The sequence below is a fragment of the Phocoena phocoena genome, chromosome 20, assembly GCF_963924675.1.
Source record: "Phocoena phocoena chromosome 20, mPhoPho1.1, whole genome shotgun sequence".
Taxonomy (NCBI): domain Eukaryota; kingdom Metazoa; phylum Chordata; class Mammalia; order Artiodactyla; family Phocoenidae; genus Phocoena; species Phocoena phocoena.
Window position 1 is genome coordinate 15,558,937 of NC_089238.1, and position 27,900 is coordinate 15,586,836.

Consider the following 27,900-nt stretch of genomic DNA (forward strand, 5'->3'; position numbering starts at 1 on the left):
GAGGAGAGAGGGGGTCAGTAGCCATTGGTAGGGGATGAATAGGGCCACTAGGGAATTGGAGTAGATATCTTTCAGGACCAGTGGGAGAGTCAATAATGGGGGCACCAGCAGGAAAAAGGGGTTACTATGGGTTACCTGAGGGTAGTGGGGACAGTGAGGGGTGGTGGGTCAGTGTGGGCCTTAGAAACCTCACCCAGATATGGTTGAGATCTTTCGGACTCATGTCCAGTATCAGACTGGCTGAGAGGGTTTGGCCCTTGGTGCAGCCACGTGGCTGCAGAAAAGGGATCAAATCCAGACTGAAGGGGTCAAGGTTGGCATGGGCTCTGCCACAGAGACCCACCAGGCGGTAGACACAGGAGCCCGGGGATTCACAGCGGGCTTCTCCGAACGTGCGGGAGTGGAAGTCTCCAGTAGCAGTGGAGACCAGTGGCTCCTCCAGGACAGTGGGGCTGGGTGGGGACTAGGCTAACAGGCAGTGACACCAGCCACCTGTGGCAGCCTTGCAATGACCACAGCACTTCTCAGGCCATCACTGGGGCATGTTGCTTACCAGGGCCCCAGTGGCCAGGCAGTGGCCATGCTGAACACAGTTGTCTGTCCAGAAAGTGCAGCCTTGGTGCAGGAAGCAGGAGCAGTGGGCACGGGGCACGCATCAGCCCTCCAAGGCAGCAGATGACCAGACAGGCACGGGCAGGTAAGGGCACGGGCGCAGCTACAGTGCTCTGGGGCTGAGGGATTGATACCTGTGGCTGTTCATGCAGAGCCACATGGGATAAAGCTGGAGTTAGCTGGGCACTGGGGACTGGGGCCGGGGAGCAATGGTGGGGAAACCAGCAGTGAGGCCGTGGGTCTCAGAGCAGGGGCCAAGGTCGTTGTGGGGGAGAGAGAGGGTCAGGGACCCAAGAGTCCTAGGAGTCTGAGTCACCAGTCCCCTCCTTCCCAAGACCCAGAAGTCATGCCCCAATCTCTGACCCCTCAGACCACAGCCCTGGTCACCTTGCAGTTGACAGCCTAGGGGTCCATCTGTGATCCACAAACCTACTTTGTAGGGCAGCTGCAGGTCACACTGTCCCCCGGTTGGCAGGTATAGGAGGGGCAATTCTTTAAGAGGATAGTCTGGCCAGGCTGTGGAGGAAGGGAGGGAGGGTGAAAGGGGAGGTGGTACTAAAAGGAAGGGCGTCTAGAGGTTGTGACATGAGCCCCATTCAAGGAAGTGCATCGGAATCAAAGGCAAAGTGGAAGGATCCATGTGAAACTCTAACAAGGACCCAAGAGGATGTGCTCACAGGGAAGTATTGGCCATTGCGGAGGCAACAACAGTGGTCCACAGGGATGCAGTCAGCCCACGCCTGGAAGAATCCATCATCACACCTGCAGGGAGTGGGAAGCTGCACCTCCTGGACACACGGACAGGCCACGGGGCAGGGGTTCCACACAAGCTGTAGAGGCTATGTGCGGGGGCGGGGGTGGGGGTGGGGGTGGGGGGAGACTGCATGGCTGGGAAAAGGCGGCTTGTCAGGCTTAGGCAAGCCAGGGGCCTACCATCCATCCCACCAGCACCCTGAGGCTGCATCCTTCTTGAGGGACCTCCCCCCTGGATTAATCATATCTGCAGTAATAACCAGCAATGACTGAGCAATGTCTACATACCACGTCGTGTGCTGGCTACTTTAATGGGTCCTAGATATGACTGACATGGCTTCTCTGCTCTTTGTCTTCTGGGGTTTTGCCCCACCCACCACTCCCAGCCCCTACTGAAAAGGGTTGACCATCTCTTGAACCACCAAGTGATCCCACCTCTTATCCACCTGTTTGGGCCTGTGCGGAACCTGTCAGTAAACTCTAGTAGTGGATGTCTTTTTTGTCCTCCCATCCTTCTGACAATGATACCTCCTTTTTGACAGCCACCCATCCTTACTTTCAACATGTAGGTTGAGATGACTCCACATCCAGGCTCCGGGGTGGGTACAGGAATCGGGGATGGCTAATCAGATTATTCCTTTGGCCCCAATAATTGTTCAAGCAAAGTCTATGGGTAGGGACTCTAGGACTTTGGCTGGGGCCAGTGGGGAAAGGGTGCTACATTTTGGAAGAGGGCTTTGAAGCTGGTAGAATCGTCAGCCTGAAGTTGCAGAAGCCTTGCTGCTACCACAAGGGAAGAATCTGCTTGAGAATAAAGCTAACACAGAGAGAGGAGGGAGGGGAAGTCCAAGACACAGAAGAGAGACCAAGAGAGAGAAGGAGAGAAACATTTCTTCTAACTGCAATTGAAAATTCTTAATCCAGCTAAGCCTGAAAATAGAAATACCCTCTGTCTTTGCAGTTACATGTGCTTCAAGTCCTTTTTTTTCTTTCTTCAGTCTGGGATTCTGACACTGCTACTAAGAGTCCCACCTGATAGGGCTTCCCTGGCAGTGGTTAACGACCTGCCTGCCAATGCAGGGGACACAAGCCCTGGTCCGGGAAGATCCCACAGGCCACGGAGCAGCTAAGCTCGTGAGCCACAACTACTGAGCCTGCGCTCTAGAGCCTGCGAGCCACAGATACTGAGCCCACATGCCACAACTACTGAAGCCCATGCGCCTAGAGCCCGTGCTCTGCAATAAGAGAAGCCACCGCAATGAGAAGCCCGCACACCGCAATGAAGAGTAGCCCCTGCTCACCTCAACTAGAGGAAGCCCGCGTGCAGCAACGAAGACCCAACGCAGCCCAAAATAAATAATAAATAAATTTAAAAAAAAAAACCTGCCTGATGGGGCTGTTGTGAGAATCAGTTAAGGTAATAACAAGGCTTAGCACTGAGCAAGTACTCAATAAAGCCGGCTGCTCTTTTCACGTTATTACTGGAACTATTTTTACATCATTGTTGGAAAGATACTAAAGCATAGAGGGCCAGGAGGATTCTGGAGCCAGGTGGAAAGGCCAGGTCTGCCGCTTACTGGCTGAGATCTAGGGAAGTACTTAGCTTCTCTGTGCCTCAGTTTCCTCACCGTAGAAAGCAGGCAATGATTGTCCTTATCTCCTAGAGCGGTTCAAAGATGGAGTGAACTGACTTAAAGCAGGTCAAACAGAGGTTCTCAAACCTAGCCTAGCATCCGAATCTCGTGAAGGGCTCATTACAAAAGGTTGCTCGGTCCCACCCAGTCCAGAGTTTCTGATTCAGTAAATCTGGGGCAGGGCAAGAGTTTGCATCGTAAACAAACCCTGTGTTGTTGATGCTGCCGGTCTAGGGACAATAATTTGAGACCCACTGTCTCAACACAGGGTCTGATATAGAATGGGTGCTCTGTAAATGTAGCTAAGAGATAAAATCTGTTTTCCCAACAAGAATGTGTGCAGGATTCTGTCCTATTTGGCGCTGTATCTCCCTCGTGGGCCTGGCACTTGCTGGTCCTCCACTAACACCTGTGGGATGACAGAAGACCAGACACGGTCTGCACTGCCGACCCCACCGGCAATGACTCACAGCGAAAGCCAGGCGCCCTCCAGGGCTGCACACTGACACCAGCCGTCCGGCAGGCGGCCATGGAGGCCTGCAGGCAGGCACAGAGCACTTTGAGGTTCCTGTGGGCAGGTCCCTTGTCGGCCACACAGACCCAGAAGAAGGGCTCTGGCGGCAGGCATGGGTGGCAGGGTACCAGCAGGTCACTGGGCTCACACAGGAGGCCGCAGGTGCTGGGTCTGTGCCCCTGTCCTCAGTGGCTGCTGGACGGCTGGCATCTGGGCAGGAACACAGCACAGCACAGACCCGGGCCTCGGGTGCTGCAGGTCATCTGTCATGTTGCTGTTGAAGTTGCCCCAGAGGCTGCATGGGAAGCTGCAGGAGGTCACAGGCAGCGGCAGGCTCACATGGGAGCTGCACTGGAAGAGCAGCCACTGGCCTCCAAGCCACGAGCACCACAGACGGCGCCCCCGCCACACGAAGGTGCGCACCCACCTCCGGTCAGTGGGAAGGGCAGGCAGCCAAAGGAGGCCTAGAGTGAGGGGCGATATCAGGGCCTGGGGAGCATCAGGGAGAAGACGGAGTGGTGGTGTGTGTGCAAAGGCTGAGAGAGGTGGTGTGCCAGAACAGGGGAGAGTGCAGAGGGGTGGGAGGGGTGAGCGGACTGACGAGGAGGTGAAGGAAGGGGGAGAGAGGAGTCAAGGGAAGAGGCGTTCAGGGCGGCGCTTGGGAGTGGGTGCTGTGGGCTTGGGAGTGGGTGCCGTGGGCTTGGGAGTGGGTGTTGTGGGCTTGGGAGTGGGTGCCGTGGGCTTGGGAGTGGGTGCTGTGTAGGAGGAAGGCCGGAGGAGGGGAAGGACGCCTGTGGAGACAGGAGGTGGGGGAAGGGAGGGGAGGGAGAGTGGTGGGGTGGGCATGCGGGTGAAGGATGAGAGGGGAGAGGAGGACAGGAGACAGACCTAGAGGGCATCCAGGGACTGGGGGATGGGGAGGCAGTGGAGGGCTGTCGAGCCAGGGAGGAGGAGGGGGATGCGGGGGGCAGGAGGCGGAGAGGGGATGAGAGGCCAGAGGAAGGGCAGTGGTGAGAGAGGGGCACGCAGGGAAGGCGTCTGGGCAAGCAGCAACCAGGGTCAGGGGAGGCTGGGTTGGAGTGGGGAAAAGGTGATGGTAGTTGGGGAGCATGGGAAGGTGCAGGGAAACCCAGGCAGAGGGAAAAACTACTCGGAGATGAAGACTGGAGGATGGGAGAGACAGGTGGGGTGGGCGTGCTGGGGTGAAGAGGGAATGGGAGGGAAGCGGCAGACGCGGGACAGGAGCTCACCCTGACGCATCCCCATCCTGGCAGCGGGTCGAGGCCGAAGCGGCGGCCTTGTGTGTGGAGCAACACGTGGTGGAGTTTGAGCATCCGTGAGCCTACCTCCAGCACCACCTCGAAGGGCCACATACCCCGAAGGCAACCCGTGCCTGTGCTCACCAACGAATAGGTGCAGGCGACCAGAGGGTGGAAGGTGGCGCCCTCAAAGGTGGGGTAATAGAGCTCACCGGAGGCGAGGCAGAGGCCTAGGCTGCCCCCGGGCTGCGCGGCAGGGTTTGCAGGCCGCCTGGCCGCCAAGGTGGCAGCCGCGGCAGCGGTGCACCGGGTGGGAGGTAGCAGCCGGCCAGCGCTTTAGCAGCTGCACTGAGCCGTGAGCACGCAGGTGACACCACTCAGCACGAGGCCCGCGTTGCACACGCAGCCCCCGCGACAGCGTCTGTCACCCTCCCAGCCGGGCGGCCCCTCCAGCCCCGCGCCAGTGTCTGGCCGTCCTGGAGTGCACAGCGAGTAGTGTGGGCGTGCAGGGCATAGCCGGCCTGAGGGAAGGAGTAGGAATGGAGGGTTCCTTGGTGGCAAGTGGCTGCTGGAGTCTCACCCCCCACCTCTGGGGCTGGGATGGGGCATCTGGGGCCCTGCAGGGGTAAGGGCTGGAAAGCTTGGCTTGGGCAGTACTGAAGCTAACCCTCAAGGGGATGAATACCAGGTGGCCAACCATGGATCAGAGGCACAGCTGACCCATACGGGTTTGGGACGGATAAGGCCTTGGAGGCTGGACCATGAACGGCTCTGAGCTCCTGAGAGGTAAGGGTTGAAGAGCTGGACCATAATCAGGGCTGAGAAGTGAGAAGGATAAGAGCTGGGGGCTGGGCTGCCATCAGAGCTGGGCTGACACTTTAGGATGGGCAAAGGTTGGACCATAATGGGCCGTGGAGGGGTGGCTGGAGGCTGGCACAGTGGGAAGTACAAGGTCTCAGGGACTAACCTGTGCAGGGAGGGGCTGGCACCCTGAGATGGGCAACACAGAGCTGAAACTGGGTCAGGAGGGGGGCCCCAGATGAGCAAAGATGGAAAGGCTGGACCGAGGCCCTGGACACCCACTGCACTGGCTCAGTTTCTGCCAGCGGAAGACTTGGCCACCCAGCAACTGGCAGGTTTCACAGTAGACACTTAGCATTGGGCATAGGCCAATGCCCAGGCATACGTCCACCATGCAATCTTGGACATGGGGGTTTGGTGCAAGCAGCTTAGGGTGCAGCTGGAAGGGCCCCGAGGTGAAAGAGGACGTCACACATGTGGGCAAAGTGGGCTGGGGTTCTGGTGGTTGGCAGAGTGACAGCATGGTGGCAGTGACAGCATCTTGCCAGCAGCATCCAGACACTCGCTTAGGGAACCCACCAAGAAGCTATGGCTGAAGGTCCAGGCCAAAGCATCCTCAGGTAGCTTGGTGCCCCTAGAGTGGAAGCTTTCCAGCCCCCAGCCCCAGCAAACTCCATCTCACAGAGTAAAGTTTCTGTCTTCAGAAACCAGAAGTCCCTTCTCCAGCACATAAAAGTCAGGCCGTGGGATACAGAACCCTCACTCCAGAGCCTGGAGTCCTCGCTGCCTAGAGGACTTTTTCATGCAACAAGTCCACGAATCCTGCCTTTTAGAACTGAGTAGTTCTGGACCCCAGGAATTAGAATGCTTCACCCTCAGGACCCACAGACCCCGACCCCAAGACTTATGCGTTCCTGACACTGACACCCAGGCGCTGATAGGTGTGCCCATAGACCTGGAGGGCCACGCACAAAGTGCAAGTCGCAAAGCACAAATGGGTAGCTGGGGAAGCTGTCTGTCGGTTGCAGATCCAAGCACTGCTGCTGGTCTCTAAGGGTCTAGGTGGCATCAGGTCGTGGCAGTGGCTAAAGGGCCCGTTCAGAACAAGAGGACAGCACAGGGCCCTGGGGTCTCTGGTGGCGACACAGGTCTGATGCAGGGCGCAGCCTAGGGGGCTTGGCACGGGGCATCAGGCAGCTGCAGGGCACAATCATGCAAGAAGACATGCAGATCGGGACCTCCCACATCATGGGTCCAGTCCCCGTTGAAATTTCCACACAGGCCCTACATGTGTGCGCGGTAACGTTTGGTCACTTGCAGAGACATCGCGAGCTGCCAGTCAAAGACAGTGCAGTGCAGGCGGCTCTTGCCCCAGACCTGCCTCTGCCCGTAGTTCGGAGCTGTGGAAGTACAGCCAAAGCCTTGTGATACTCAGGGCTGCCGACAGCTGTAGCCACTGCCGGTTCACCTGGCAACCCAAGAGCCAGGCTCACCAGAAAGGCTGAATTCCTGAGCATTTGAGGAGGGGTGAGGGATGAAAGCTGAGGGGGTTGAAGGTTGGGGTACTGGGGCTTTGCGAGGTCTCACCCTCATCTGCTAACCAGGAGTCTTGTTTCCAATACCCAGTTCTGTCCTCATGCAAAACTCAGAAGTCCTCCTCTGAGGAACCCAGATAAGTTGTTCCACTAAGGAGCTAGGCGTGCCCACCTCCTCTAGTTAATAGGACAGCCTTCAGCCAGGACCCAAAGGTCTTTCCCACAATTACCGAGAGCCTCCACCAAGAACTTCCAGGTCAGAGAGTGTCTCTCTTCTCCCAACCCATGATTTCTGTTTTTATGCCCCCACGCCACCCCCCAGAAGGTTCCCAACCCACCTTTTACTCTCTTTCACTACTTCCACCCTGGACCAGCCCCCATCATCTCCTGCCTGGAGAATTGCAGCAAGCCTCCTCACTGGTCTTCCTCCACAAGCCCCATAGTCTGTTTCCCACATGGCAGCCACAAGGATCTTATTTACACGTGAGTGATATCTCAACCGTCCTCTGCACAAAATCTTTCCTTGGTTCCCACCTCACACAGAATAAAAGCCAAAGTTACCGCAAGAGCCCACATTGCCGTACACAACCTGACTCCCGTGATCTCTCCCTTTACTCGGCACTACGATCCCACTGCAGCCTGGACCTCTTGCTGTTCCTCTAACATGGGTGGCAGATTTTCACTTTAGGCACTTGTTGTTCCCTCTGCCTGGAATGCTCTTTTCTCAGATACCCACATGGCTCTCTCCCTCACTTCTTTAAGACTTGGCTTAAGTTACATCCCTCCTATTTAAAACTGTACTCTCAGAAATCCTGATCTCACTTTCCTTGCTCTATTTTTTTTCTCTTTAGCACGTAGCATCTTCTAACATACTATGTAATTAACTTACATTTATTGTTTATCTCTCTCTGCTAGACTATAAGCACCGTGAGAACAAGGGTTTTGTCTGTCTTTGTTGCTGACGTGTCCTCAGTTTCTTGAACAAGGTCTGGTACATAAGAATAAAATATTCCTTAATCAAGGAAGGAATTCAGGAGTGTCAGGTCCCTGGGAGATGGGGGCCCAAGTGGTGAGGGTAAAAATCTGGAGCCCTGGGCTTCCCTGGTGAGGCAGTAGTTGAGAGTCAGCCTGCCGACGCAGGGGACACGGGTTCGTGCCCCGGTCTGGGAAGATCCCACATGCCGTGGAGCGGCTGGGCCTGTGAGCCATGGCCGCTGAGCCTGTGCATCCGGAGCCTGTGCTCCGCAACGGGAGAGGCCACAGCAGTGAGAGGCCCGCGTACCGCAAAAAAAAAAAAAAAAATCTGGAGCCCTGAGAATTTGAAGGTACTGGATACCTGGAGTGGAGGCTGCTGGATGCTGGGGAGCCATAAGAGCACTTGGGGAACTCCTGACTCCTAAGTGGCAGGGTGAGCTCTTAAGAGATGTGGAGAGGAGTATGGACCATCGTGGGCTCACGCATCAGGTCTTAGCAACATACACCTTCTGAGCTTTCCTTATATTATCTCACTTAATCCTCACTACAGCCCTATGCATTAGGTCTTTACATCATCCCAATTTCACAGATGAAGAAACAGAGGCCCAGAGAGGTTAACTAATTTGCCGAAGATCATATAAATAACAAGTGGTCAAGTTGGGATTTGAACCCAAGCCATCTGGCTCCAGAGTCCATTGTCTTTCTATAGTGATGAAAGGTGCTGAAAGGTGGCTTCGTACATCCATAACCTCCATCAGTTTGCCCCGCTAGCAACCACAATTAAATATAGTCTAGCTCCCACAAGCTTCCAACCAGAGCAATGTCCCTAAACCTTCCCTGAGGAAAAATTTGGGACATGCCAGTGGCTGCATGTGGTCCTAGGATATGTCCAAAGCTCAGAGAATTTGGAGGTTCCAGATGCCAGGGTTAGGGGACAATAAACATAGCAAACATTCCTCATATGACACTTACCATGAGCTGGACTCTGTTCCAAGTGCTTTTCATGCGTTAACTCATTCCCACCTCACAGGAGCCTGACGAGGTAGGTGCTAGAGATCCATAATCCCTTATCTACAATCCCCCAATGCAAAAGTGGTCTGAAGACTGAACGATGTTTTGTGTGTTTGATGTTAGAACTAAATTGGCAGCAATAGTGCCTCACATGTAGCTGCTTGTAGTCTTAATTTATCCCATTTGGTATGAATATTCAGACATGTCACTGTAAAGACGTTAATATTTGTGATTTTGTAACACCCACTAGGGGTATTATATAATATGTGGCATTTGCATGGTATGACCCTTTGAAATTCTAAGATCTGAAATGCACCTGGCCCCGATCATTTTAGCTAAGAGACTGTGGACCTGTATAATTGCCTCCATTTTACAGATGACAAAAATGAGGGACAGAGAAGGATGGGGTTTCCCAGGATTCCACACAGTGTGATTCTTACCCGAAAAAACGGAACTCCTGTTTGACAGCAGTGATGATGACGTCAGAGATGTGCGTTGCGACAAAACATGAGCTGTCTCCCTCCAGAGCAGGCGACCCACAGCCGGAAGGAACGGAGGCCTCTGGGTAGGGTCTGAGGGCAGTTGCTCAGGATGTAGGCGCAGCCCCCAGGCATGGGGAAAGAGTAGCCATCCAGAGTGTAGATGTATGGTAACCCAGAGGCCCAGCAGGTTCCCCCTGTGATGGTCCCCTGCCCATTCCTAGAGACAGCCACTATCTATTTATTTATTTATGGCTGCGTTGGGTCTTCATTGCTGCATGGGCTTTTCTCTAGTTGCGGTGAGCAGGGGCTACTCTTTGTTGCGGTGCGCGGACTTCTCATTGCGGTGGCTTCTTTTGTTGCGGAGCACAGGCTGTAGGCGTGTGGACTTCAGTAGTTGTGGCACTGAAGGGCAACTACTGAGCCCACTGCCTCTCAAGGCAGTGGGCTCAGTAGTTGTGGCACACGGGCTCAGTAGTTGTGGCACACGGGCTTAGTTGCTCCGCGGCATGTGGGATCTTCCCGGACCAGGGCTTGAACTCAAGTCCCCTGCATTGGCAGGTGGATTCTTAACCACTGTGCCACCAGGGAAGTCCCAGCTGCTATCTCTGATTTGGTCACAAACATCATTTTGGACCCAGATACAGTTTCAAGTTCTGGTTTCCCCACAGCCACAGCCTCTAAGCTTGGTTCAGTCACTGCCACCACCTTGAGCCCCGGCTTGGCCACTAAGGCAGTTTCTGACCCAGACCAAGACACTGTCTTGGATTTGGACTCTGGTTCAGCCATGAGCATGGGCAGGGAGACAGGTGTAGGTGCTGGTTCAACTACAGCTACAGATTCAGGCCAGCAGGACCCGCACGGGAGGCTTGAGGCTCAGGCACGTTGGCCGAGCGCCTGCCACTATGGCAAACTCCTTGTGCGGGTCGTGGGGCTGCAGCGACGGCGTCACCACGACATCATGGGTACTCAGCAGGTGGCGCGGAAGAGCCAGTGCCGTGTCCAGGGAGGGGCGCCTACTCGCGGTCATCACTGTCACTCCCATCGGCCGCGACGCCTCTAGGCGCACCTCGCTGCCCACCGCCTGCCGCGAACCCATGGTGCATGGGGTGCGCCCTCACTAGCACCAGGGGCCCCTTGAGCGGCGGCGACACGTACAGCCGGATGTTGGCCTTCTCAGCGCCGGTACTCCAAGAAAGCCATGATGATGTCACGGCCCTGGAAACCTACAAATGCAGACCCTGGGCCTGAGGGAACCGGGAGGGGATAGGAAGGAGTCAGCATAATCCGGTGGATTTTGAGGCCAAACACATTATATTGTAATCCTGACTCTACCACTCCCTGGCCATGTGAACTGTGGGCAAGGTATTTAACCTCTTTGGGCCACACTTGCCTCATCTGTAAGAGGTAGTGTTTAGCCCATACTTCACAGAGCTATGGGAAGATTAGACGAGATAATATACGTAAAGGCCACGGAACAATGGTACATAAACATTAACTTAAAGTTGCCTCCGTTGGGCCGTCGTCCCAGAAAGGCCTGACTGTTCCCCTTCCCACAAGCAGTTTGGCCGATTCCTTGTCACAGAGTCTGCCCAAATAGTCCTCTGTCCCAGCTGGCCAGGGCCCTGTCCCAAGGAGCTCCACTGTGGCCAATCCCCTGTTGCAGAACTTGCCAGGCAGCCCCCCAACCCCAGACGGCACAACCAGTCCTCTGCTGTAGATCCAGACCAGCTCACCAGCCTTCTGCATCTCCCATGGGTCACTCACCCCATAGGAAACTCAGGGCACCGAGGCACAGCGGGGCAGGTGCTCACACACGGGGCAGCCACGGCTGGAGAGGGAGTGGACAGATCCAGGCTAGTCAGTGCAGTCTCTCCTGCCAGTCTGCCCTCCAGCCCTCCTACTGCAGGAGTGGAAGGGGACACAAGAGGAATCCCAGAGAAGGGCTTGGACCTCCAAGCCCCAGGAAAAAGGCAAGATTGGGGATCTCACTTGCCAGGAGCTAGACTGAGGCCGGGCACATTGTGGGGGCATTTATAGTTCCAGATGTCTGGGCCTGGCCCTCAAAACTCTCCCAGGGTCAGCACACTGCAGTCCCCATTAACACTGGCTCCAGCCTGCCTGGTGCCATGGATCAAAATGAGGCCTAAAACAGTGGGCGGGGTCAGGGAGAAGGGGCAGACAGAGAGCGGAGGGAGAGGGATAGAGAGGGAAGAGGGGAGAGACAGAGATGAGCAGAGATACTGAAAGAGGGAGAGGAAAAAATACAAGAAAATTACAGGGAGATGGAGAGATGGGTGTGGGGAGAGAGACAGGCAGAGTAAGGAATGTAGAGAGAGCTGAGCGTGGTGGAGAGATGTAAAGGCCAAGAGAGACAAGAAAGATATTTCTTCAGAGGAGGGCCTTCGAGTGTGGAGGAAGTGGTTGTGTTTGGAGGAGGTGACGGCTCCAAGTTTGAGACAGAGGATTACAAATCAGGGGCTGGAAGGGAGCAAGAATACCATGGTTCCTAGGAGGAGAGGAGCAGGGCTCCTGAGCCTGCTGAGGAGGGAGGAGCTTCAGGCTTGGACTTTTGGGATCCTGGGAAGGAGGGCGCCAGGGTGCCAGCAGCTTTGTGGATTCTGCAGAAGGAGGGGGATAGAAACTGGTTTTCTGTGTGTGAGGGAGAAGGACTGGGGACCTGAAGGTGGGGACTGGGGCCTGGACCCCTAGGACTGGAGCCAGGTGGGAGAGGACACCATGTGCCCGATGTGGAGGTCTGGAGGATTGGGGGGTGGGACTCCCCAAGGGAAGACAATGGCTTTCAGTCACTCCCGTCCTCCCAGAAAGTCCTGAGCCGGAGAATAGTGGAGCCGCACCGTCCATGGAGGACCCGGGAGGAATGGCAAGCCTGGGGCTCTAGACAGGGAAAGGCAAGGGACCTTGGATACAGTTTCCAGCCCCTCCCTCCCTCAGGTCCCAGGAGCCTGCACCCCTAGTCCCTTTCCCCCCAGAGCCCTTGCCTTTGGTGGGAGGAGTAGGGGGAGAATTCAAGAAGGAACCGACTTTCTTTCAGTTGCTTCATTTCACACCTGCTTAAGATCCTTCCCAGGCTCTTCATCACAAGCAGAGGAGGTGAGGGAGGGCACAGGGATTAAGGTGAGGGAAGGTGTGGGAGTATAAAGGTGTGGGCCTTTCAGGAAGCAGCGATTCCCTTCCAGCCTGAGGTGGAGAACATATGTGCTAGACTTTTTTTTTTTCTGGTCGCGCCACGAGGCATGTGGGATCTTAGTTTCCAGACCAGGGATGGAACACGTGCCCCCTGCAGTGGTGGCGTGCAGTCTTAACCACTGGACTGCCAGGTAGGTCCCTGAACACATGTGCTAGAGATGGAGCTGGGCAAGGGAGCAGGGGAGGGGGCAAGGCCTGTGCCACCAGGCTGAGGAACTGGGACCCTGTCCTGGGAACCCTGGAGAAACATGGAGGGCTCCATGCAGAGGAGGGCCAGGTTTGGCTTTAGGAAGACTCCCTGGACCAGAGAGTGAGACTGAGGCCAGAAGCCCAGGGGGAGGAGATGCAGGAACCCAGGTGGGTGAGGCCAGAGCTAGAACAGGATGGGACCTGAGAAGGGAGGAAGGAGAGGTGGGCGGGCTGTTCAGGAGGCTGGGTGGAGGTTGCCCTGAGACAGGACCGGGGAAGAGGGTCAGGTGTGGGAAGAAGCTGAGGCCAGTGTGAGACCCAGTGTGTGTGAAAGGCCTGGGGGATGTCCAGGAAGCCAAGGTAAGCCAGGCTCGGGGTTTAGGAGAGGGGCCAGGGCCGGGGACAGCAATGTGAAGGGCCTCAGCAGAGAGGGAAAACGGGGGCACTGGGGTGTGTTGGGGGTGATGCCCCAGAAAGAGGTGAGTGGAGAAGCAGGAAGGCGGTGAGTTCCCAGCCCTGGGGACCATAGCATTCAGCGCTGTGGATGAAGAGGAAGTTCCCAAAGAACCGATGTTTCATCCAGAGTGAAGTGTACCCCGGGGGTTCCACAGAGTTGAAGCCAGAATATACCGAGAATAAAGTCCTTTGAAGTCTCACATTTTATACTCTAAATTCTCATCAATTTTGCATTCCCCTCCATCGGTCTATGCATGTGAGCTCTCATATAAAAAGATTTTCAAGTACTTACCAGTGACACCCTTTAACCTACCCTTGTGTACTCCCCTCCCACCCTCAACAGTGAAAATCTTCAAGTGAAAATGAAGCTCTGGGTTCAGCCTGTGGCTGTGGAATCTCCCCAGCCAGTCTCCTGGTACACTGGGGTGTCTGTCACCCAAGCATTCAAGGCTCTTCAAAAGCCTAACCAGTGGCCAGACACTCCCAACCCCTCCTAAGGCAAATGAGCCTCCCACCCTGACCTTGTTCTGTGCCATGTACCCCTCCCCACCATAGATCTAAGGTCCAAACCAGATCCTGCCCCTCCCGTGGCTCCAGTGCCCCTGGCGTGGAGTCACAGTTCGTAAGCCTGGCAGCAGGCGTCCGCCCACTTCTTAAGCTCACTGTCACCGTCCCCCCTTCTCGCACTCTGTACTCCAGCAACACGGAACTTTGGCCAGCTCTCCAACGCACAATCCTCTCTCTTCCCTTCCTATCTTTTGCGTATGATGTTCTCTCTCTTTGGAAGACCCTCTCTTCTCCCGGCTCTCTTTGTATATCCTTCAAGTGTGCAGGGCCCAGTGCAAAGTGAAAATGTGGAGTCCCTTGTTCAAAAATCGTTAAGAATTTCATGATGGTGACAGCAGGGCATCAGCCAAGCACAGCGTCCTTTTAAACACAGGGCACTGGGCGACTACACAGGGCACGCTGCCATGAAGCCGGCCCTGCCTTCAGGAAATCTTGCATTCTCCCCACCTCCCATTCCAGGCTCCCAGAGTCCCTTGGGCTTAAACAGGCCCTAATCATTTTTGCCTGTGCTTCCCCCATCCCAGCCCTGACCACTTTGAGCTGCCACTGTTTGGTGACTTGAACTCTATAAGGGCAGGATCTGGGGCTACGTTGGTCACCACTGTGTTCCCAGCATCACTCTGCACAGGTCAGGGCAACACTGAGCTTTGATACTTAACCTTGCTTTTGTGAGGCGTGATCAGGGAGGAATCAAAGGCTGGAGCCATGCCCAAGTTCAACCTAGAAAAGAAACATCCCCTTTCTGAGGACCCTTTGATTCTCCCACATATGTGCCCAGGTAAAGAGCTGTGAAGGCTTGGCATTAGCTGAGGCCTCTCAAGGGATCACAGGTATGTCCAGACACTCAGGGCCTGCGGGGGATCAGCCACACCCAGACACATGGGTTGGATCTGGTAGGACCCAGACAGGGGAGAGTCCTGGTATCAGGACTACAGTGTCTTCAAGAAAATGCTCCAATAGCCTGGAGCTTTGGCCCCAGGAAAGCTGGTCTCAGAAATGTGCAGGGCATCCTCAAAGCCAGATGGAGGATGGGCAGTGGAAAGAGTAGCACTCTCTGAGCTCAGGAAACTGGTGGACTCAGCCAGGCAATGTTGGACAAGCTACATTTTAACTTTAAATTCCAGACACGTCACCATTTGTCCACAGTTGTATTGTTTCTGCCTGGGGGTGGGGGATGGTCCAGGCATTCTGTGCAGGAGGCAGGAGGGGACCACGTTAGAGGGACCAGCCTGCCCCCATGGGCCTCCTCCCACCTCCGACTTCTGAATGTGTAATAAGCTACCACTGGGTGTGTGTCCGCCTTCTGGGCCTGCATTTCCTGTGTCCACATTCCCCCCGACCAGCCATGGCCTCAGTCCTAGCACTTGAACCTAGAAAAGGTCCTTAATTCCTGCACTACAGGGAAGTCAGCTCCCCCTTCTAAGGACTGGGTCCTTGGATATCAGAGACCTAGGCTCTACAACTCTTCTTCCCAGTCTCTGCAATCTAGCCTGAGAACAGGGTAGCTGGACAGTGGTCCACATTGTCCCCTTCTGTGTAGGGGATGGAGGCCTCTGGTGAGGTAGTTTCAAATCTCTGAATCCATCCACTTCAGGTCCCAAACTCGTCCGGCCACTTTTCGGCCCGGACCATCACCGTAGCCCCCTCCCTGGTCTCTGCGCTTCACCTTTGTCCTGAACATGCAAACAGAACTGCCAGCTTCCTTGAGATCAGGGAGCACTAACTCTCCTCACTGCTCAAAACCCTCCAATGGCTTCTCGTGCCACTGAGAATAAAACCCAGGCTCCTGCAAGCCACCTACAGGGCCCTGCATCATCTGCCCCCTTCTGGCTCTCCAGCCTCAACACGGCATCATTCCCTTTATCCTAACCCCACTCCAGCCCCCTGGCCTCCTGCAGTGCTGTTCCATCTGTATGGAATGTCCTTTCCACCCATTGTGTAGTTAACTCCAACCTGAGCATCTCAGCAGAGGCGTTACTTCCTCCAGGAAGCCTCCTTCAACCTTTCTTCCTGGGTCAAGTCCCCTGGTTATAGGCTCTCACAGTTCCAAGGCTCTCTCCTGCATGACCTGCCTTGTCACCATACGTGCTTTACACTTGTTAATTTGACCCTTGTTTCCCCCACCAAATGGTGAGACATGGGAGGGCAGGACAGGCCTGTATTTGTTCAGTATTGAATCCCTAGCACGTTGCACACAGTGGGCACACAATAAATTGTTCAGATTTTAAAAGGAGGGTTGAGGGATGGCGCACTCTGGCTCCCCCTCATGGCAGACACTGGTATTTTGTAGCTTGGCGCTAGGAATCCATCCCATCCTCCCAGCCCCTGGGCCCTTTTACCCAAGACACCTCGCTCTCCCTGATGGCTTCACCTGACCTCAGCCACCGAGGGTAACAAACAAGAAGAAGAAGGAGGACTCTGGATGCTGCTGGAGGACTCAGGAGTCAGATCAGGTCCCTGGCACTTAGGTTGTTCCCTTGGCCGACGTAGGATCATTTCCAAGGCCTACACCCATCTAGAAGGCTTCGCCAGAATCTAGGATGTTATCCCACGAGGACAAGTCAAGCGAGCCAGATGATGAGAACGGCCCAACCAGTCTTGGGCTCTCTTCACCATGCCCCTCACACATCACTTCAGAGTAGAATGACAGAACCCGAGTTCCCTCCACATCTCTGCCTCTGGACCACTACAGGTGAGCTGAAGTCAGGGAGCGCTATCCTCTTACTGCCAATCCCATTCCTGGATCTCCAGTGAGGTTCAACATTTCCAAGGACCAGGGTTTAGTCCTGCAAACCTCCAGGCCTGGTGTCTGAGTGGGGGAGCCTAGAGCAGACCTAGACTGAGTGACGACCAGCCCTGGAGAGACGTGGGGCAGAAAGGCCCAGATCAACCTGAACCAGGCTCTAGACCCCGAGAATCACAGGGTCTACACTCCTTGTCTATAATTTCTTCCCTACTCCTCTCAGATCAGCTGGATTTGGCAACTGCCCAGCTGATCCCCTAACACTGCTCTCGCTGAGGTCACCGCAGCCTTGATATCATTAAACACAAGAGTCACTTGGGTCTGACTTGCCTGGTTTGCTTCAATCCATCCCTTCACCTACTGCTCCTATTTAGTCTTTGTTTTTTAGTCTAGGGTTTTATTTGCCTGTCCCTTAAATATGGAGAATTTGGTGGCCTCAGTTCCCCATCGCAGCTGACAGAGGCTTCATTTCTGTCCCCAGTTCCAGTCTTAGACCAGCGGTCCTAAGGCCTCCTGGCTGCCACGCCTTGGTGGCATGCTGACCCTCTGGGCCCCCCCCCATATCCACCAAGTCCCAGAGGCACTGGTGGTACAGTGGTGAGCACGGCTGCCTTCCATATCCACCAAGTCCCACAGTGGCCTCAGCATCTTCCCCAAACCTGCCCCTCCTCCCCGGTCCTGTATCAGGGCAGCTCCACTGTCTCTCCCCTGGCCAGAGCCCTGGGCCTTACCCTGGACACTTCTCTCCCCCACAGCCCTTCAGCTCCATGACCCATCCACTCAGCTTCTTGAATGTCTCTCTCACTCACCCCCTAGTGCCCTCCCCCAGGCCGGCTGTGGTCCAGCCTTGTCCTCGCCCACCCAGGTCCCTGCCCTGGTTTCCCCCAGGCTCCCAACCTCAGTCTTCTCCTTTGGTCCACCCTCCTCATAATGGCTAGAAGGATCTTCCTAAAGCCCAAACCTGACCCTCTCCCTCCCTTGCATAGACTCCTCTGTGGCTCCCCAGTACCATCAGGTTAGAGTCTGAGCTCCTCAGCCTGGAGGTCCTGAACCCTGCCCACCCTTCCTGCCTCACTTCTACCACGGCACCCCCAGTGCCTGGCACTTCCTAAGCCCTTGCTTGGGCTGTCCCTCTGCCTGGAACACCTTTCCCACTGCTCTTTGCCCATTTATCTCCTTCAGACGTCATTCTCAGATCACGTCTCCTTCATGAAGCCCTCCCTGACCACACCCTGGGCTGAGACAGGCCCCTTTTCTGGGCTCCTGCAGTCTCCTAGGCTTACCTCCTCACCACAACTCTGCTCGCTCTGAGCTATCACTGTCTGAGGGGCAGGGCTGGGGGCTGCCTGAGTCATTGCAGCATCACCCAGCACAGGGCAGGCCCAGAGAGGACACTAAAGGGATAACCATCCTCAGCCTCATCCAGGGACTTCAGACAGAACTGGGGGGTGGTTCTCTCCCCAGAGGGGGCATCCCAGCTCCAGACCCCTGAACGATCCCCCAGCCCCAACAGACAGAGACAAGGGCAAGGGCCCAGGCCCAAGCTTAGAAAAATAGGACTTTCTTGTTGTGTCCCGGTGCCCGCGACACCCTCCCCATCAGAGTTTTAAAAACCGTGAGCAATTTGGTGAGTCTGGAGCCAGGTCCCACAGGGTGTCCGGGTCCTGCTACCCCTGGAGCCAGAAGGGCCATAGAGGTGGGCGCGAAGCTAGGGTCCCATGGGTTCGTGGCTGGGCCCCCAGGGCTCACAGTCCAGCTGGACCACGGTGTGGGCCCTGGGTGCGGCCGGCTCAGGAGCCGGCGGGGCCGGCGTGGGGCCCAGGGCGCCATTGGTCTGGGAGCAGACGCTGCTGACAGGCGCAGGTGCCTTGGTCGTGCCCGGGGGTTGGCCACCGTGCACCTTGTAGCGCATAAGCAGCACGAAGATGAAGACCAGTACCGAGGCCACGATAACACCACCCAGTGCGATGATCATAGTGCCGCCCAGGAAGGGTGCGTGCGGGGCCCCGCAGGGCCGCGGCGCTGGCTCAGTGGAGAAGCGGTGGCAGCCCACAGGCCGTGTGGCTGTCAGCCCCGTGGCGCCGTCCTCGTACACGGCTAGCACACACAGATCGTAGGTGCGGCCTGATGCCAGGTCCGTCAACAGGAAGGAGCTGCTGTCGGCTGGGATCATCCTGGAGGGACAGACAGGTGGGAGTCAGGTCTCCGGCTGCCCAGCACCCACCCTGCACTCTGCCCCAACCCTCCGAGCTGGAGGATTTCCCCCCAGGCCACTGTCTCATTTCACCCTAGCCCCTGAGTTCCCTGTAACCACTACCGGAATTCCCTTTGGTCTGATACCCATCAGCTGCCCAATACCCCTCCGTTCTGTTAGCCTGTTTCACCCGAGCCCACCCTCTCATCTTCCCACTGCTCGAATACCCATGTGATCTCCCTGTGGCCTTAACGCCCAAATTCCCTCTAGTGCCGCTGCCCGCTTCCCCTCTGCGCTGCTGCCCAGCTTCCCGCTAGCCCCACTGCCCCCCACGTGGGGTTTCATTTTATACCCCACTGCCTGCTTCCCATCCTGCACTGCCCCCCAATTTCCCACCAGCCTCCAAGTTCCCTCTAGCTCTGCTGACCAGTTTTTCTCCACTCTCCTGCCTGACTTCACGCTGGTCCCCCCACCCTACTCTCCCCTAGCTCACTGCCCGAGTCCCTCCAGTTTACTACCCCATTTCCCGCCAGCCCACCACCGAGTTCCCTCCAGCCCTGCTGCCAGACATCTCTCCAACTCAGCACCCAGTTTTGTTCTAATGCTGTCTGGTATCCCTCTAACCTGATGCCCATTTCCTTCTAGCCACACCCCCCCCCCACGTCCATCCAATTTCCCTCTAATCCCACCTCCCAGTCTCCCTCTAGACCTTCACCTAATTTCCCTCTGCTCCTCTGACTTTCCTCCAGCAGGTGCCTGGTTTCCCTTTTCCAGCTGCCTGACTTTCCTCTAGTGTTAAACCTAGAATTCTCTCTAATCTAACCACCCGATCCCCCCATACCGCTGATGCCCGATTTCCTTCTAACCTGCCAATGAATGTCCCCCAAGCCCCGCTGCCGCTGCTGTGTTATTATTACCGTATCCACAGCCTGCTTTCCAGTGCGTCCTGTCATCTGGCTCCATTTTCATTAAACTGATGTGCCTCAGTTATCATTGCTGAGTTCTTTTTCTCCCTGTTGCCTTATTTCTTTCCACTTCTGTCCCCTGATTCTCTTTCATCTCTCTAGCCTGGTTTCTATTTATCCTTATCTTTCCCATTCCCTTTTATCCTTAGTACCCAATTCCACTATATTTCCTTTGGTAGCATGGCACCCTGTTGCAGATTTAACTTGTTTTATAATCTGTTTTATTCTTAAACTGCTTTAATGAGGGAACTCCATGATTATCTCTAGGAGGGTGATGATCTAGGAGAGCATTTGTCCCGTCCCCTGACAGGCAAGGTAGATAGGACTTGTGTGATTTTCAGGTGTGGGCCCTCCATGGAATCTACTGAGTACCGCTGTCTACGAAAGGGAGTGGAAAAAGCTCATTGGATTTCCGGGACTGAAAAGGAAATCAAGTGACTATCTTTTGAGGTTTGGGCTTCTGGGGAGGCACAGGGAACCCAGGTACTGGGTTTACGAGGTGAAGACCCCAGGCCTTGGGAGGCCCAGTCCTCTGCAGCCAGGTGTCAGGGACTGTACCCTTGGCCCAGCCTGGCAGTGAGAACAGGGAGCCATCCACAGGCATCCATGCAAGCCTGGACTTGGGTGAGATGTGTCAGCACATCTGGATGAGAGCCACCACTAGTGACCACATGTGGCCACAGCAGATGTTCCATGTGCTCTCCAGCTTGGGGGCAGAAGTTATATAACCCGCCTCTTGGAGTGTGTAAACCCCAAGTTTTGTGTTTGCAACAAGAGAAGGGAGAAGGGAGCCCCCAGCAGTCACCCAGAGGTGGAGCTTGAACTAGGTTTAATTTGATTTAGAAAACCAAAAGTTGAGATGTCACCACGTTGGAACTCCAAACACATGGAGCAGGTCGCACCGCACAAACGCAAAGCCTAATCTCTATGTAACGTCCTCCCCCATTTTCCTTTTAGCCTCTGGTCTGAGTTCCTTTGCAGCCAGGCTGCCTCACTGCATTTTTCCCATGATCCGTGTACTCTCCCGCTTGATCTCTTTTTCTTCCTGCAGACTGGCTTGAGTCTAGCCCTGTCATCTGGAAATACCCGGCTTCTCTTTACTACTTAAGTTGGTTTGTATCCCCTCAACTTTGCCCCTCACCCCCAATTATCTTTTTACTCTTCTGGCCTGATTAGTATTTATTCTTGCTGCCTTCTTTCATTTTTACCACTGCTGCCAGATTTCTTTTACCCTCTCTGCCTGATTTCTTTTACCTCTGCTGTCTGATTGCCTTTGTAACCTTGCAGCCTCATTTCCAGTGCTGCAACCTGGGGTATCAGTAGGTGCTCCTCCAGCCCTCCCTCCACCTCGCTCCCCCACCCAACCTGCCCGCCGCCTGGACCCTGCACCTGTAGACGAGGATGTCGTCGGCTGAGCTGTTGTACTGGATTTGGTACATGCGGATGCCTGGGAAAGGCCGCTGATCTGGCCACTGGACTAGAGCAGCTGTGGCCCCATGCTCAGTCACCTGGACGCCACGGTCGGTAGGGGGCCCGGCGTCAGCCGCCTTGGAGGAGGCAGAGACCGAGGCAGCAGAGGGCGGGGTGAGGGCATCAGGATCCCCGTCCCGCGGGGGGTCGCAGCTTGTGCTGTTGGCTAGCTGGGGGGGCGGCGGGGGGCCCACGGTCAGCTCCACAGCAGCCGTGGCCTCGCCAGCTGCATTGGCCGCGATGCAGGTAAAGATGCCGCCATCGCCCGGCTCGGTGACCAGCAGCTCCAGAGTCCCGTTAGGGAAGGCGCGAGCTCGGCTCGAGTTGCCCAGCAGCCGGCCCTGGGGTGACACCCAGCGCACACGGGGCTCGGGGTCGCCCACTGCCCGGCAACGCAGGGCGGCTGGCCGACCGGCAGGCACGGCCAGGGGCGGCGAACGGTGTGTCACCACGGGGGGCTCGCACACAAACTCCTCCTCACCCACAGCCCAGAAGTAGCGGCCACCCAGGGCCGGCGGGGAGGCGCAGGCCTCGAGGTCGTCCTCCCGCGCCAGCCGCCGGAGCCACACCAGCTCGCAGTTGCAGTGCAGGGGGTTCCCGCCGAAGGCCAGCACCAGGGCGGACGCGGGGGAGCCGCGGGGCCTGGCCAGCAGTGGCAGGCGGGAGAACAGTGGGTCGGGCGGGATGGTGGTTAGGCGGTTGGAGGTCATGTCCAGCCGCGCCAGCTTGTGTAGGCGGGAAAAGGCGCCGGCGGGCACGGAAGCCAGTAGGTTGTGGTCGAGGCCCAGCGTGTTGACGTTGCCCAGGCGGCCCAACGCCTCCCAGGGCAGCTGTTCGAGGTTGTTGTAGGAGAGGTCGAGGTCCTCGAGTGTCTCAGCGCAGTCGTCCAGGGCCCCAGCCGCCAGCGCTGCCAGCTGGTTGTTGCTCAGGATGAGGTGGCGCAAGTTGACCAGGCCGCGCAGCTGCCCCTCACCCAGCGACGTCAGCCGGTTGCCGTCCAGGTGCAGAGCGCGCAGGGCGCGAAGGTCAGCGAAGGCGCCGGCGGCCACGTGGCGGATGGTGTTGCGTGACAAGCTCAGGTGCAGCAGGCCCGTCATGTTGGCCAGGTCACGGCGCCGCACGGTCGCGATGAAGTTGTCCGCCAGGCGCAGCTCGGCCGCCCGGCGGTCCAGCGAGGGTGGAACGAACAGAAGGCCTGCCCCCGGGCACAGCACGCTTAGGGGCAGGGACTGTGTCTGGCAGCGGCAGCGGCGGGGACACGGGCTGGGTGTGGCTGGCTGGGGTGGAGACGAGGCGGGGGCCAGCGGCAGCAGGCAGAGGAGCAGAGGGAGGACGGCCATCGCGGGCAGGGTCGGCCTGCAGGGAAGAAGGGGGGCGTTAGGGCGGGCTGAGGCCAGAAGTGGGGGGGTGGCTAAAGGGGGTTGGGGTGGTCTGAGACCAGAAGAGAAGGTCACAGAGCAGAAGACTTGGTCAAAGATGGTCAGAGAGAGGACTGGTCAGACAGATCAAAAGCCAGAGGTGACGGTCAAAGACTCAGAGAGATGTTTCCCGGGCGAACCCAGGGAGCAGAAATGTGCAAAGACGGTCAGAGGGAAGGGAGGTGATTCGAAACGGTTAGCGACAGTCAGAGAACAGGATCAGCAGTCAGGGTGGGTAGAAGGTAAGCCAGAGAGCTTTAGACATGGTCAGAGAGATACTCAGAGATGGCCAAAGAGAGGAGAGTTGGTCAGGGTAGTGGGAATGATTAGAAGTAGCCAGACATGACCAGAGAAGAGAGGTGGTTAGAGATGGTCAAGAAGATCAGAAGTGGACAGAGAGGGGAAGTGGCCAGGGGTGGTCAGATCCAGGAGAGATGGCCAAAGATGGTCCAAAATGGTCAAAAGGCAGAGAGGCAGTCAGAGAGAGGAGGAGAGGACAGACATGTCAGAGACAGCTGGACATGGGACAGCTGGTTAGGATGATGGGTGTGGGGAGAAGTCATCCGAGAGAGGAAAGGCAACCAGAGATGTTAGAAATGATCAGAGAACACCAATGAGCAAGAGAGACACAGAGAAGAGAGGTGGTCAATAAAGGCCAGGATGGTCACAGACTGGCAGCTGGAGTCAGGAGTGGGTGGAGGGCAAGAGAGATGGTGAAAGATGGTCCGAGAGAGAAAAGGCGGATAAAGGAAGTCAGAGAGGAGAGATGGATGGAAGCGGCTGGAGAGAACAGTGGTAGAAAAAGAGGTCAAAGATGGTCAGAGACAGTCACAGGTCAAGGCTTAGGGTCAGGGGTAGACACGGGCACGAGAGTTGCTGAAAGATGATTAGAGACCGGTACCTTGGACAGCGATATCAAAGGTGGTCATTGAGTGAAACAGTAGACAGAGGTGGCTGGAGAGAGAAGCTGTGGACAGGGGGGTTAAAGATGATGATCAAAGACGGAAGTGGCAGACAGAGACGGTCACTGAGAGGAGAGGTGGCCAGAGGTAGCCAGAGAGAAGAACAGTGGACAGAAGTGTCAAAGATGATCAGAGAGAGGAGAGGTGAATAGAGATGGTCAGTGAGAGGAGAGGCAGAGAAAGGAGACTGGAGAGCGGAATGGTGGACAGGAGAGGCAGCTGGAGATGATCAAATAAGACAGATGGTAGGAAGATGCTGGAGAGCCAGGGTGGGGGGAGGGGGTGGTGGTGAGTGGGTCACAGACCTGGAGATGCCATCAACTGGGGAAGAGGAGGTTAGAGAGGGGCAGGGCTGGCCAAATGTCCAGAGAGTGTTTGAAGCAGAGCAGGAGCTGGAGGCAGACCCTTGTGAGGGGATATCTGTTTCCTGGGGAAACTCCAAAGGTGCCCAGGGGAACCTGGTAATCCTTACCTCCACCCCCAGTCACAAAGTTCCTCCCAAGTCCCTCCCCACTATGGGGCCTCCCAGTAGTCTTACCTGAGCTGGAAGCAACCCCAGGGAGCAGAGTCCTCAAGCTCCAAGGGGGTCAGGGGTCTGGAGGGGGTGCCTGGTCATTCCTTCCCTGTCCCCAAGGCCTCTGTAGAGGGACCGTCTGTTATGTCTCAGCTCAGATCTGTGGCCACGGAGTCTTGACACTTTGATATCCTTGATACTTTGATAGACCTGGATACTTTGGGTCCTAGATCTCCAAATATTGGGCCTCTAAGGGTCCAGTTTTAGAGACCCAGGCCCCAGTTTGGGTTGCTTGGAGTCATGGTCTCCCAGCTCCAGTCCTGGGATGCTAAACAGTCAAATGGAGAGTTTAAGATCTGAGTCCCAAGTCCAGTCTTGGGATCCGATACTGGGGTGCTGGGTTCAGATACTGGGGCTCTGAGTCAAGATTTGCCCCAAATTTCAGTATTCAGGTTTGCAGCAAGGACTTCAGGCCCAAACTCAGGTTTAGGCCCTTTGGAATGCCAGGGTTCAGATCTTGGAATCTGAGGCCTAAAGTCTCAGGGTTGGGGTCCCAAATAGTGGGTTCCACGGTATAGAAATGAGAATCCAGTCCCAGATTTCAAGGTCCCAGGCACAGAGCTCAGAGTTCAGCTCCAGATTTGGGGTTTTAGATGCCAAATCTTGAGGTTCAGGCTCCAAATCTTGGGGTCCATATTCAAATTCTTGGGGTTCAGGCTCCAAATCTTGGGGTCCCAGGGACTGATGTTGAGATTTCAGCCCCAGATATTGATGTTCAGGCTCCAGGTCTTGGGGTCCCAGCCCCAAATCAGGCTCCCAGGCTTGGGCTTCCAGATCTCTGGAGCCAATCTCGGGGTGCAGGCCCCAGATTTCGGGGTGCGGGTCCTGGATCTGGGGTGGCGGCGTCCCGACTTGCTTCCCAGGCTGCGGCGGGGGCTGGCCCAGAGGGAGGGGGGCGGCTGCGGTGGGGGCGGGGGGGCGGCCAGGCAGCCCCGGGGGCCGGGGTGGGGCGAGGCCTGGACAGACACGGACACGCGGGGTGGGGGCACCGCAGCACAGGCCGGGGCGCAGGGGGGAGGGGCCGCGCTCAGAGACCCCTCCCCCGCCGGGGCCGGGGCGGGGGCCAGGCAGGTGCGGGGCAGGCGGGCCGGGTCCGGGCGCTCCCGCGGCCTCCTCGCCGGGAACCCAGGGCCGTGCGCGCGCCCGTGCTTAAAGGCGCAGGCCCCGCGCGCGCCCGCACTTAAAGGTGTAGGCAGGTCCCCTCGCTCAAAGGCGCGCCCCTGGCCTCACCTCTCACGGAGTCGTTCTGGCTTTGCTTCGGAGGGAGAATCCTTGGATAAAGAGAGAGTCAGAGAGATAGAGAGAGACACAGAGACTGAGACAGAGAGACACACAGAGATAGAGAAAGACAGAGATAAAAAGGCAGGCTTAGATTGAGGGACAGAGAGGAGTAGAATGAGAGAGAGGCAGATAGAGAGACAGAGAGATAGGAAGAGACACACATATTCAAGGAGAGATGGAAATACAGAGACAGTGACAGACCCAGAAAGAAAAAGAGAGACAAGAGACAGCACAAGTTAGAGATCGAGATAAAGTCAGAGAGACAGAGAAATGGGAGAGAGACAGAGACAGAGACAGACTGACCTGGGGCAACTCAGCTATGAGGATGGGTACGTGTATATATGTGTGTGTCCAGTTCTCATTCACAGCCTTGAATGTGGTTCTCCATCCCAGAGCCCCCGGCCCCCACAGAAGCCTGTATCCTTCTGCCCCTGTACCTCAGCACCACCTCTCTGGGATGTCCTTCCCTCAGGTGGAGTTTCCTTTCTTGAACCCTGCCCAGCAACAAGCCTGAGCTTTCAGGCCAGAGGGGAGACTCTGCTCCTTCCCAAGACTCCTTGCCCTGGCTGCGAGGGGAAAACTTGGCTCCAAGACCCTGTGCCCTCTGGATTTAGAGCTAGACCTCAAGATACACTGGCCAGATATCCCATGGAGGAAGGAGAAATTAGGAATTGGGAGAGAGGCAGGGGGTTGGCTGGGTTGACCCAGTAAATATGTCCACTGCCTTCCCCTCTCCCCAACTCAGGTCCACTGCCCCACAGAATATCCTGCTAGAATTGTACTAACACATGACTCACCAGGAGTGGTGTCTCCCTGTGCTGATGCTTGTGGAGGATAGTGGAGGAGAGGATAGGGGGGTGGGTTCCACATGTTTCCTGGCAGATGGTGTTGCAGGAAGAGGAATGTGGGCCGTGGTCTCCAAGCCTCGCCTGGGAACGTTGCTATAGGTTATAGCAGCGTGGGGGACTTAACCTTTTGCAAACCCTCGTCCGAAGGGGGCACAGCCTTGGCTTGTGTTCATGGCCCTACCCTGGGGGGACCTGATCAAAAACCACCCCCGGGAACCCCCAACTGAGCAGAGGAGTAAAGTAACCTTGTTGGGGGCGGGGGCATGAATGCACATCCACCCTGGCATCCCTAGCTCTGCTGAAGGTTTCAGAACAGACTTTTGGCTCCTTCCACTTGTGTGTATTGGAAAATTGCAGCTAAAATTAACTCAGCTCTAGGGTCCACCTTTCCCAATCATTAGCAAAGTTCATCAGTGCTCCTGGCCCAGCACAGCAGATACGGTTTCTCAGAAGCTCAGAAAAAGGGTGAGAAATTTCAGAGATGCTGCAGAAGTGGTGGAGGTGGGGGAGATAGAGGAAAATACTTGGAGACAATCCCAAACAGACTGGGATTAGAATTCAGAGGATCTGGCTGATTTGGTGTATGGACCCAGGAAATAGGCAAGGGAGGGAGGGGGAAGAGTGAGGCAGAGGAAGAACAAAGTTAATAGAAGGTGCAGACGAGGAATGGGTTACCTCTTTGGGCAACTGGGGCTCAGTTCTGCTGGGGAACATTAAGGAACCCTGTAGAACACATCAGAATTGTCGTTCCTTCCCTTCCTTCCCTGCTGCAAAGTTCAGAGAGGCTGGGGCATTTGTCCACAGAATCTTGCCCCCTTTAGTGATGACTCTCCCTTGGTGAGAGGGGGTGGTACTGAGAGCCATCTGAGATCTGAGGTGGAAAAGCAGAGGGATGACTTGCATGAACTAGACCCAAGGTCCTCACATTTTAGCTGCATCAGGATCACCTGGAGGACTTGTTAACCATAGATCTCCAGGCCCCAGTCCCAGAGTTTCTGATTTGCATGTCTACCTTCCCAGGTGATGGTAATGCTGCTGGTCCAGGGACCACACTTTGAGAACCACTGGGCTAAACCAGGAACATCTGCAATGTGTGTGGTACTGTCCACCACACCTATGCCAAAACCTTGTGAATTGAGGGCATGCAGCACCCCAAATGTGTGCCAAAGAAACTAACATGTTTAGAGACATAAAGATTTGGCAACAAAGAAAGGCAGAGGCCAAGATGCTAGTTCAACATTTACTTTGGATTTCTGGGCATGGTTGTGTGCTAGATGACAGTACAGTAAAAGTGTGACCAAGACAGCGTCAGGTCCTGCTTCACTGAGCTCACATTCTAAAAGGGAGTAAGACACATCTCTAGACAGCCTGGCGTGGTCAGGGTGGGGATGGGAGAAGCCTGGGCTAGCTAGAAAGATTGGGACTGTCATGACAGAAGTCCAGGCCATAG

The 27,900-nt window shown here is 55.9% G+C and overlaps 1 protein-coding gene across 1 annotated transcript; it reads right to left on the minus strand.

The window, feature by feature from the left end:
• Nucleotides 1-18,446: 18,446 nt before the first annotated feature.
• LRFN3 (leucine rich repeat and fibronectin type III domain containing 3) lies at nt 18,447-22,707 on the minus strand. Its single transcript, XM_065899399.1, has 2 exons — nt 21,287-22,707; nt 18,447-18,912 (listed from the first exon to the last, which is right to left on the minus strand). The coding sequence occupies exons 1-2, from the start codon at nt 22,705-22,707 to the stop codon at nt 18,447-18,449; spliced, it is 1,887 nt and encodes a 628-aa protein (XP_065755471.1).
• Nucleotides 22,708-27,900: the final 5,193 nt, after the last annotated feature.

Coding starts and splice junctions, on each gene's coding strand:
- LRFN3 (XM_065899399.1), bottom strand. CDS start 22,707: ATGGCCGTCCTCCCTCTGCTCCTCTGCCTGCTGCCGCTGGCCCCCGCC. Junction 18,913..21,286: donor GACGACATCCTCGTCTACAG/GTGCAGGGTCCA, acceptor CTGTCCCTCCAG/GATGATCCCAGCCGACAGCA.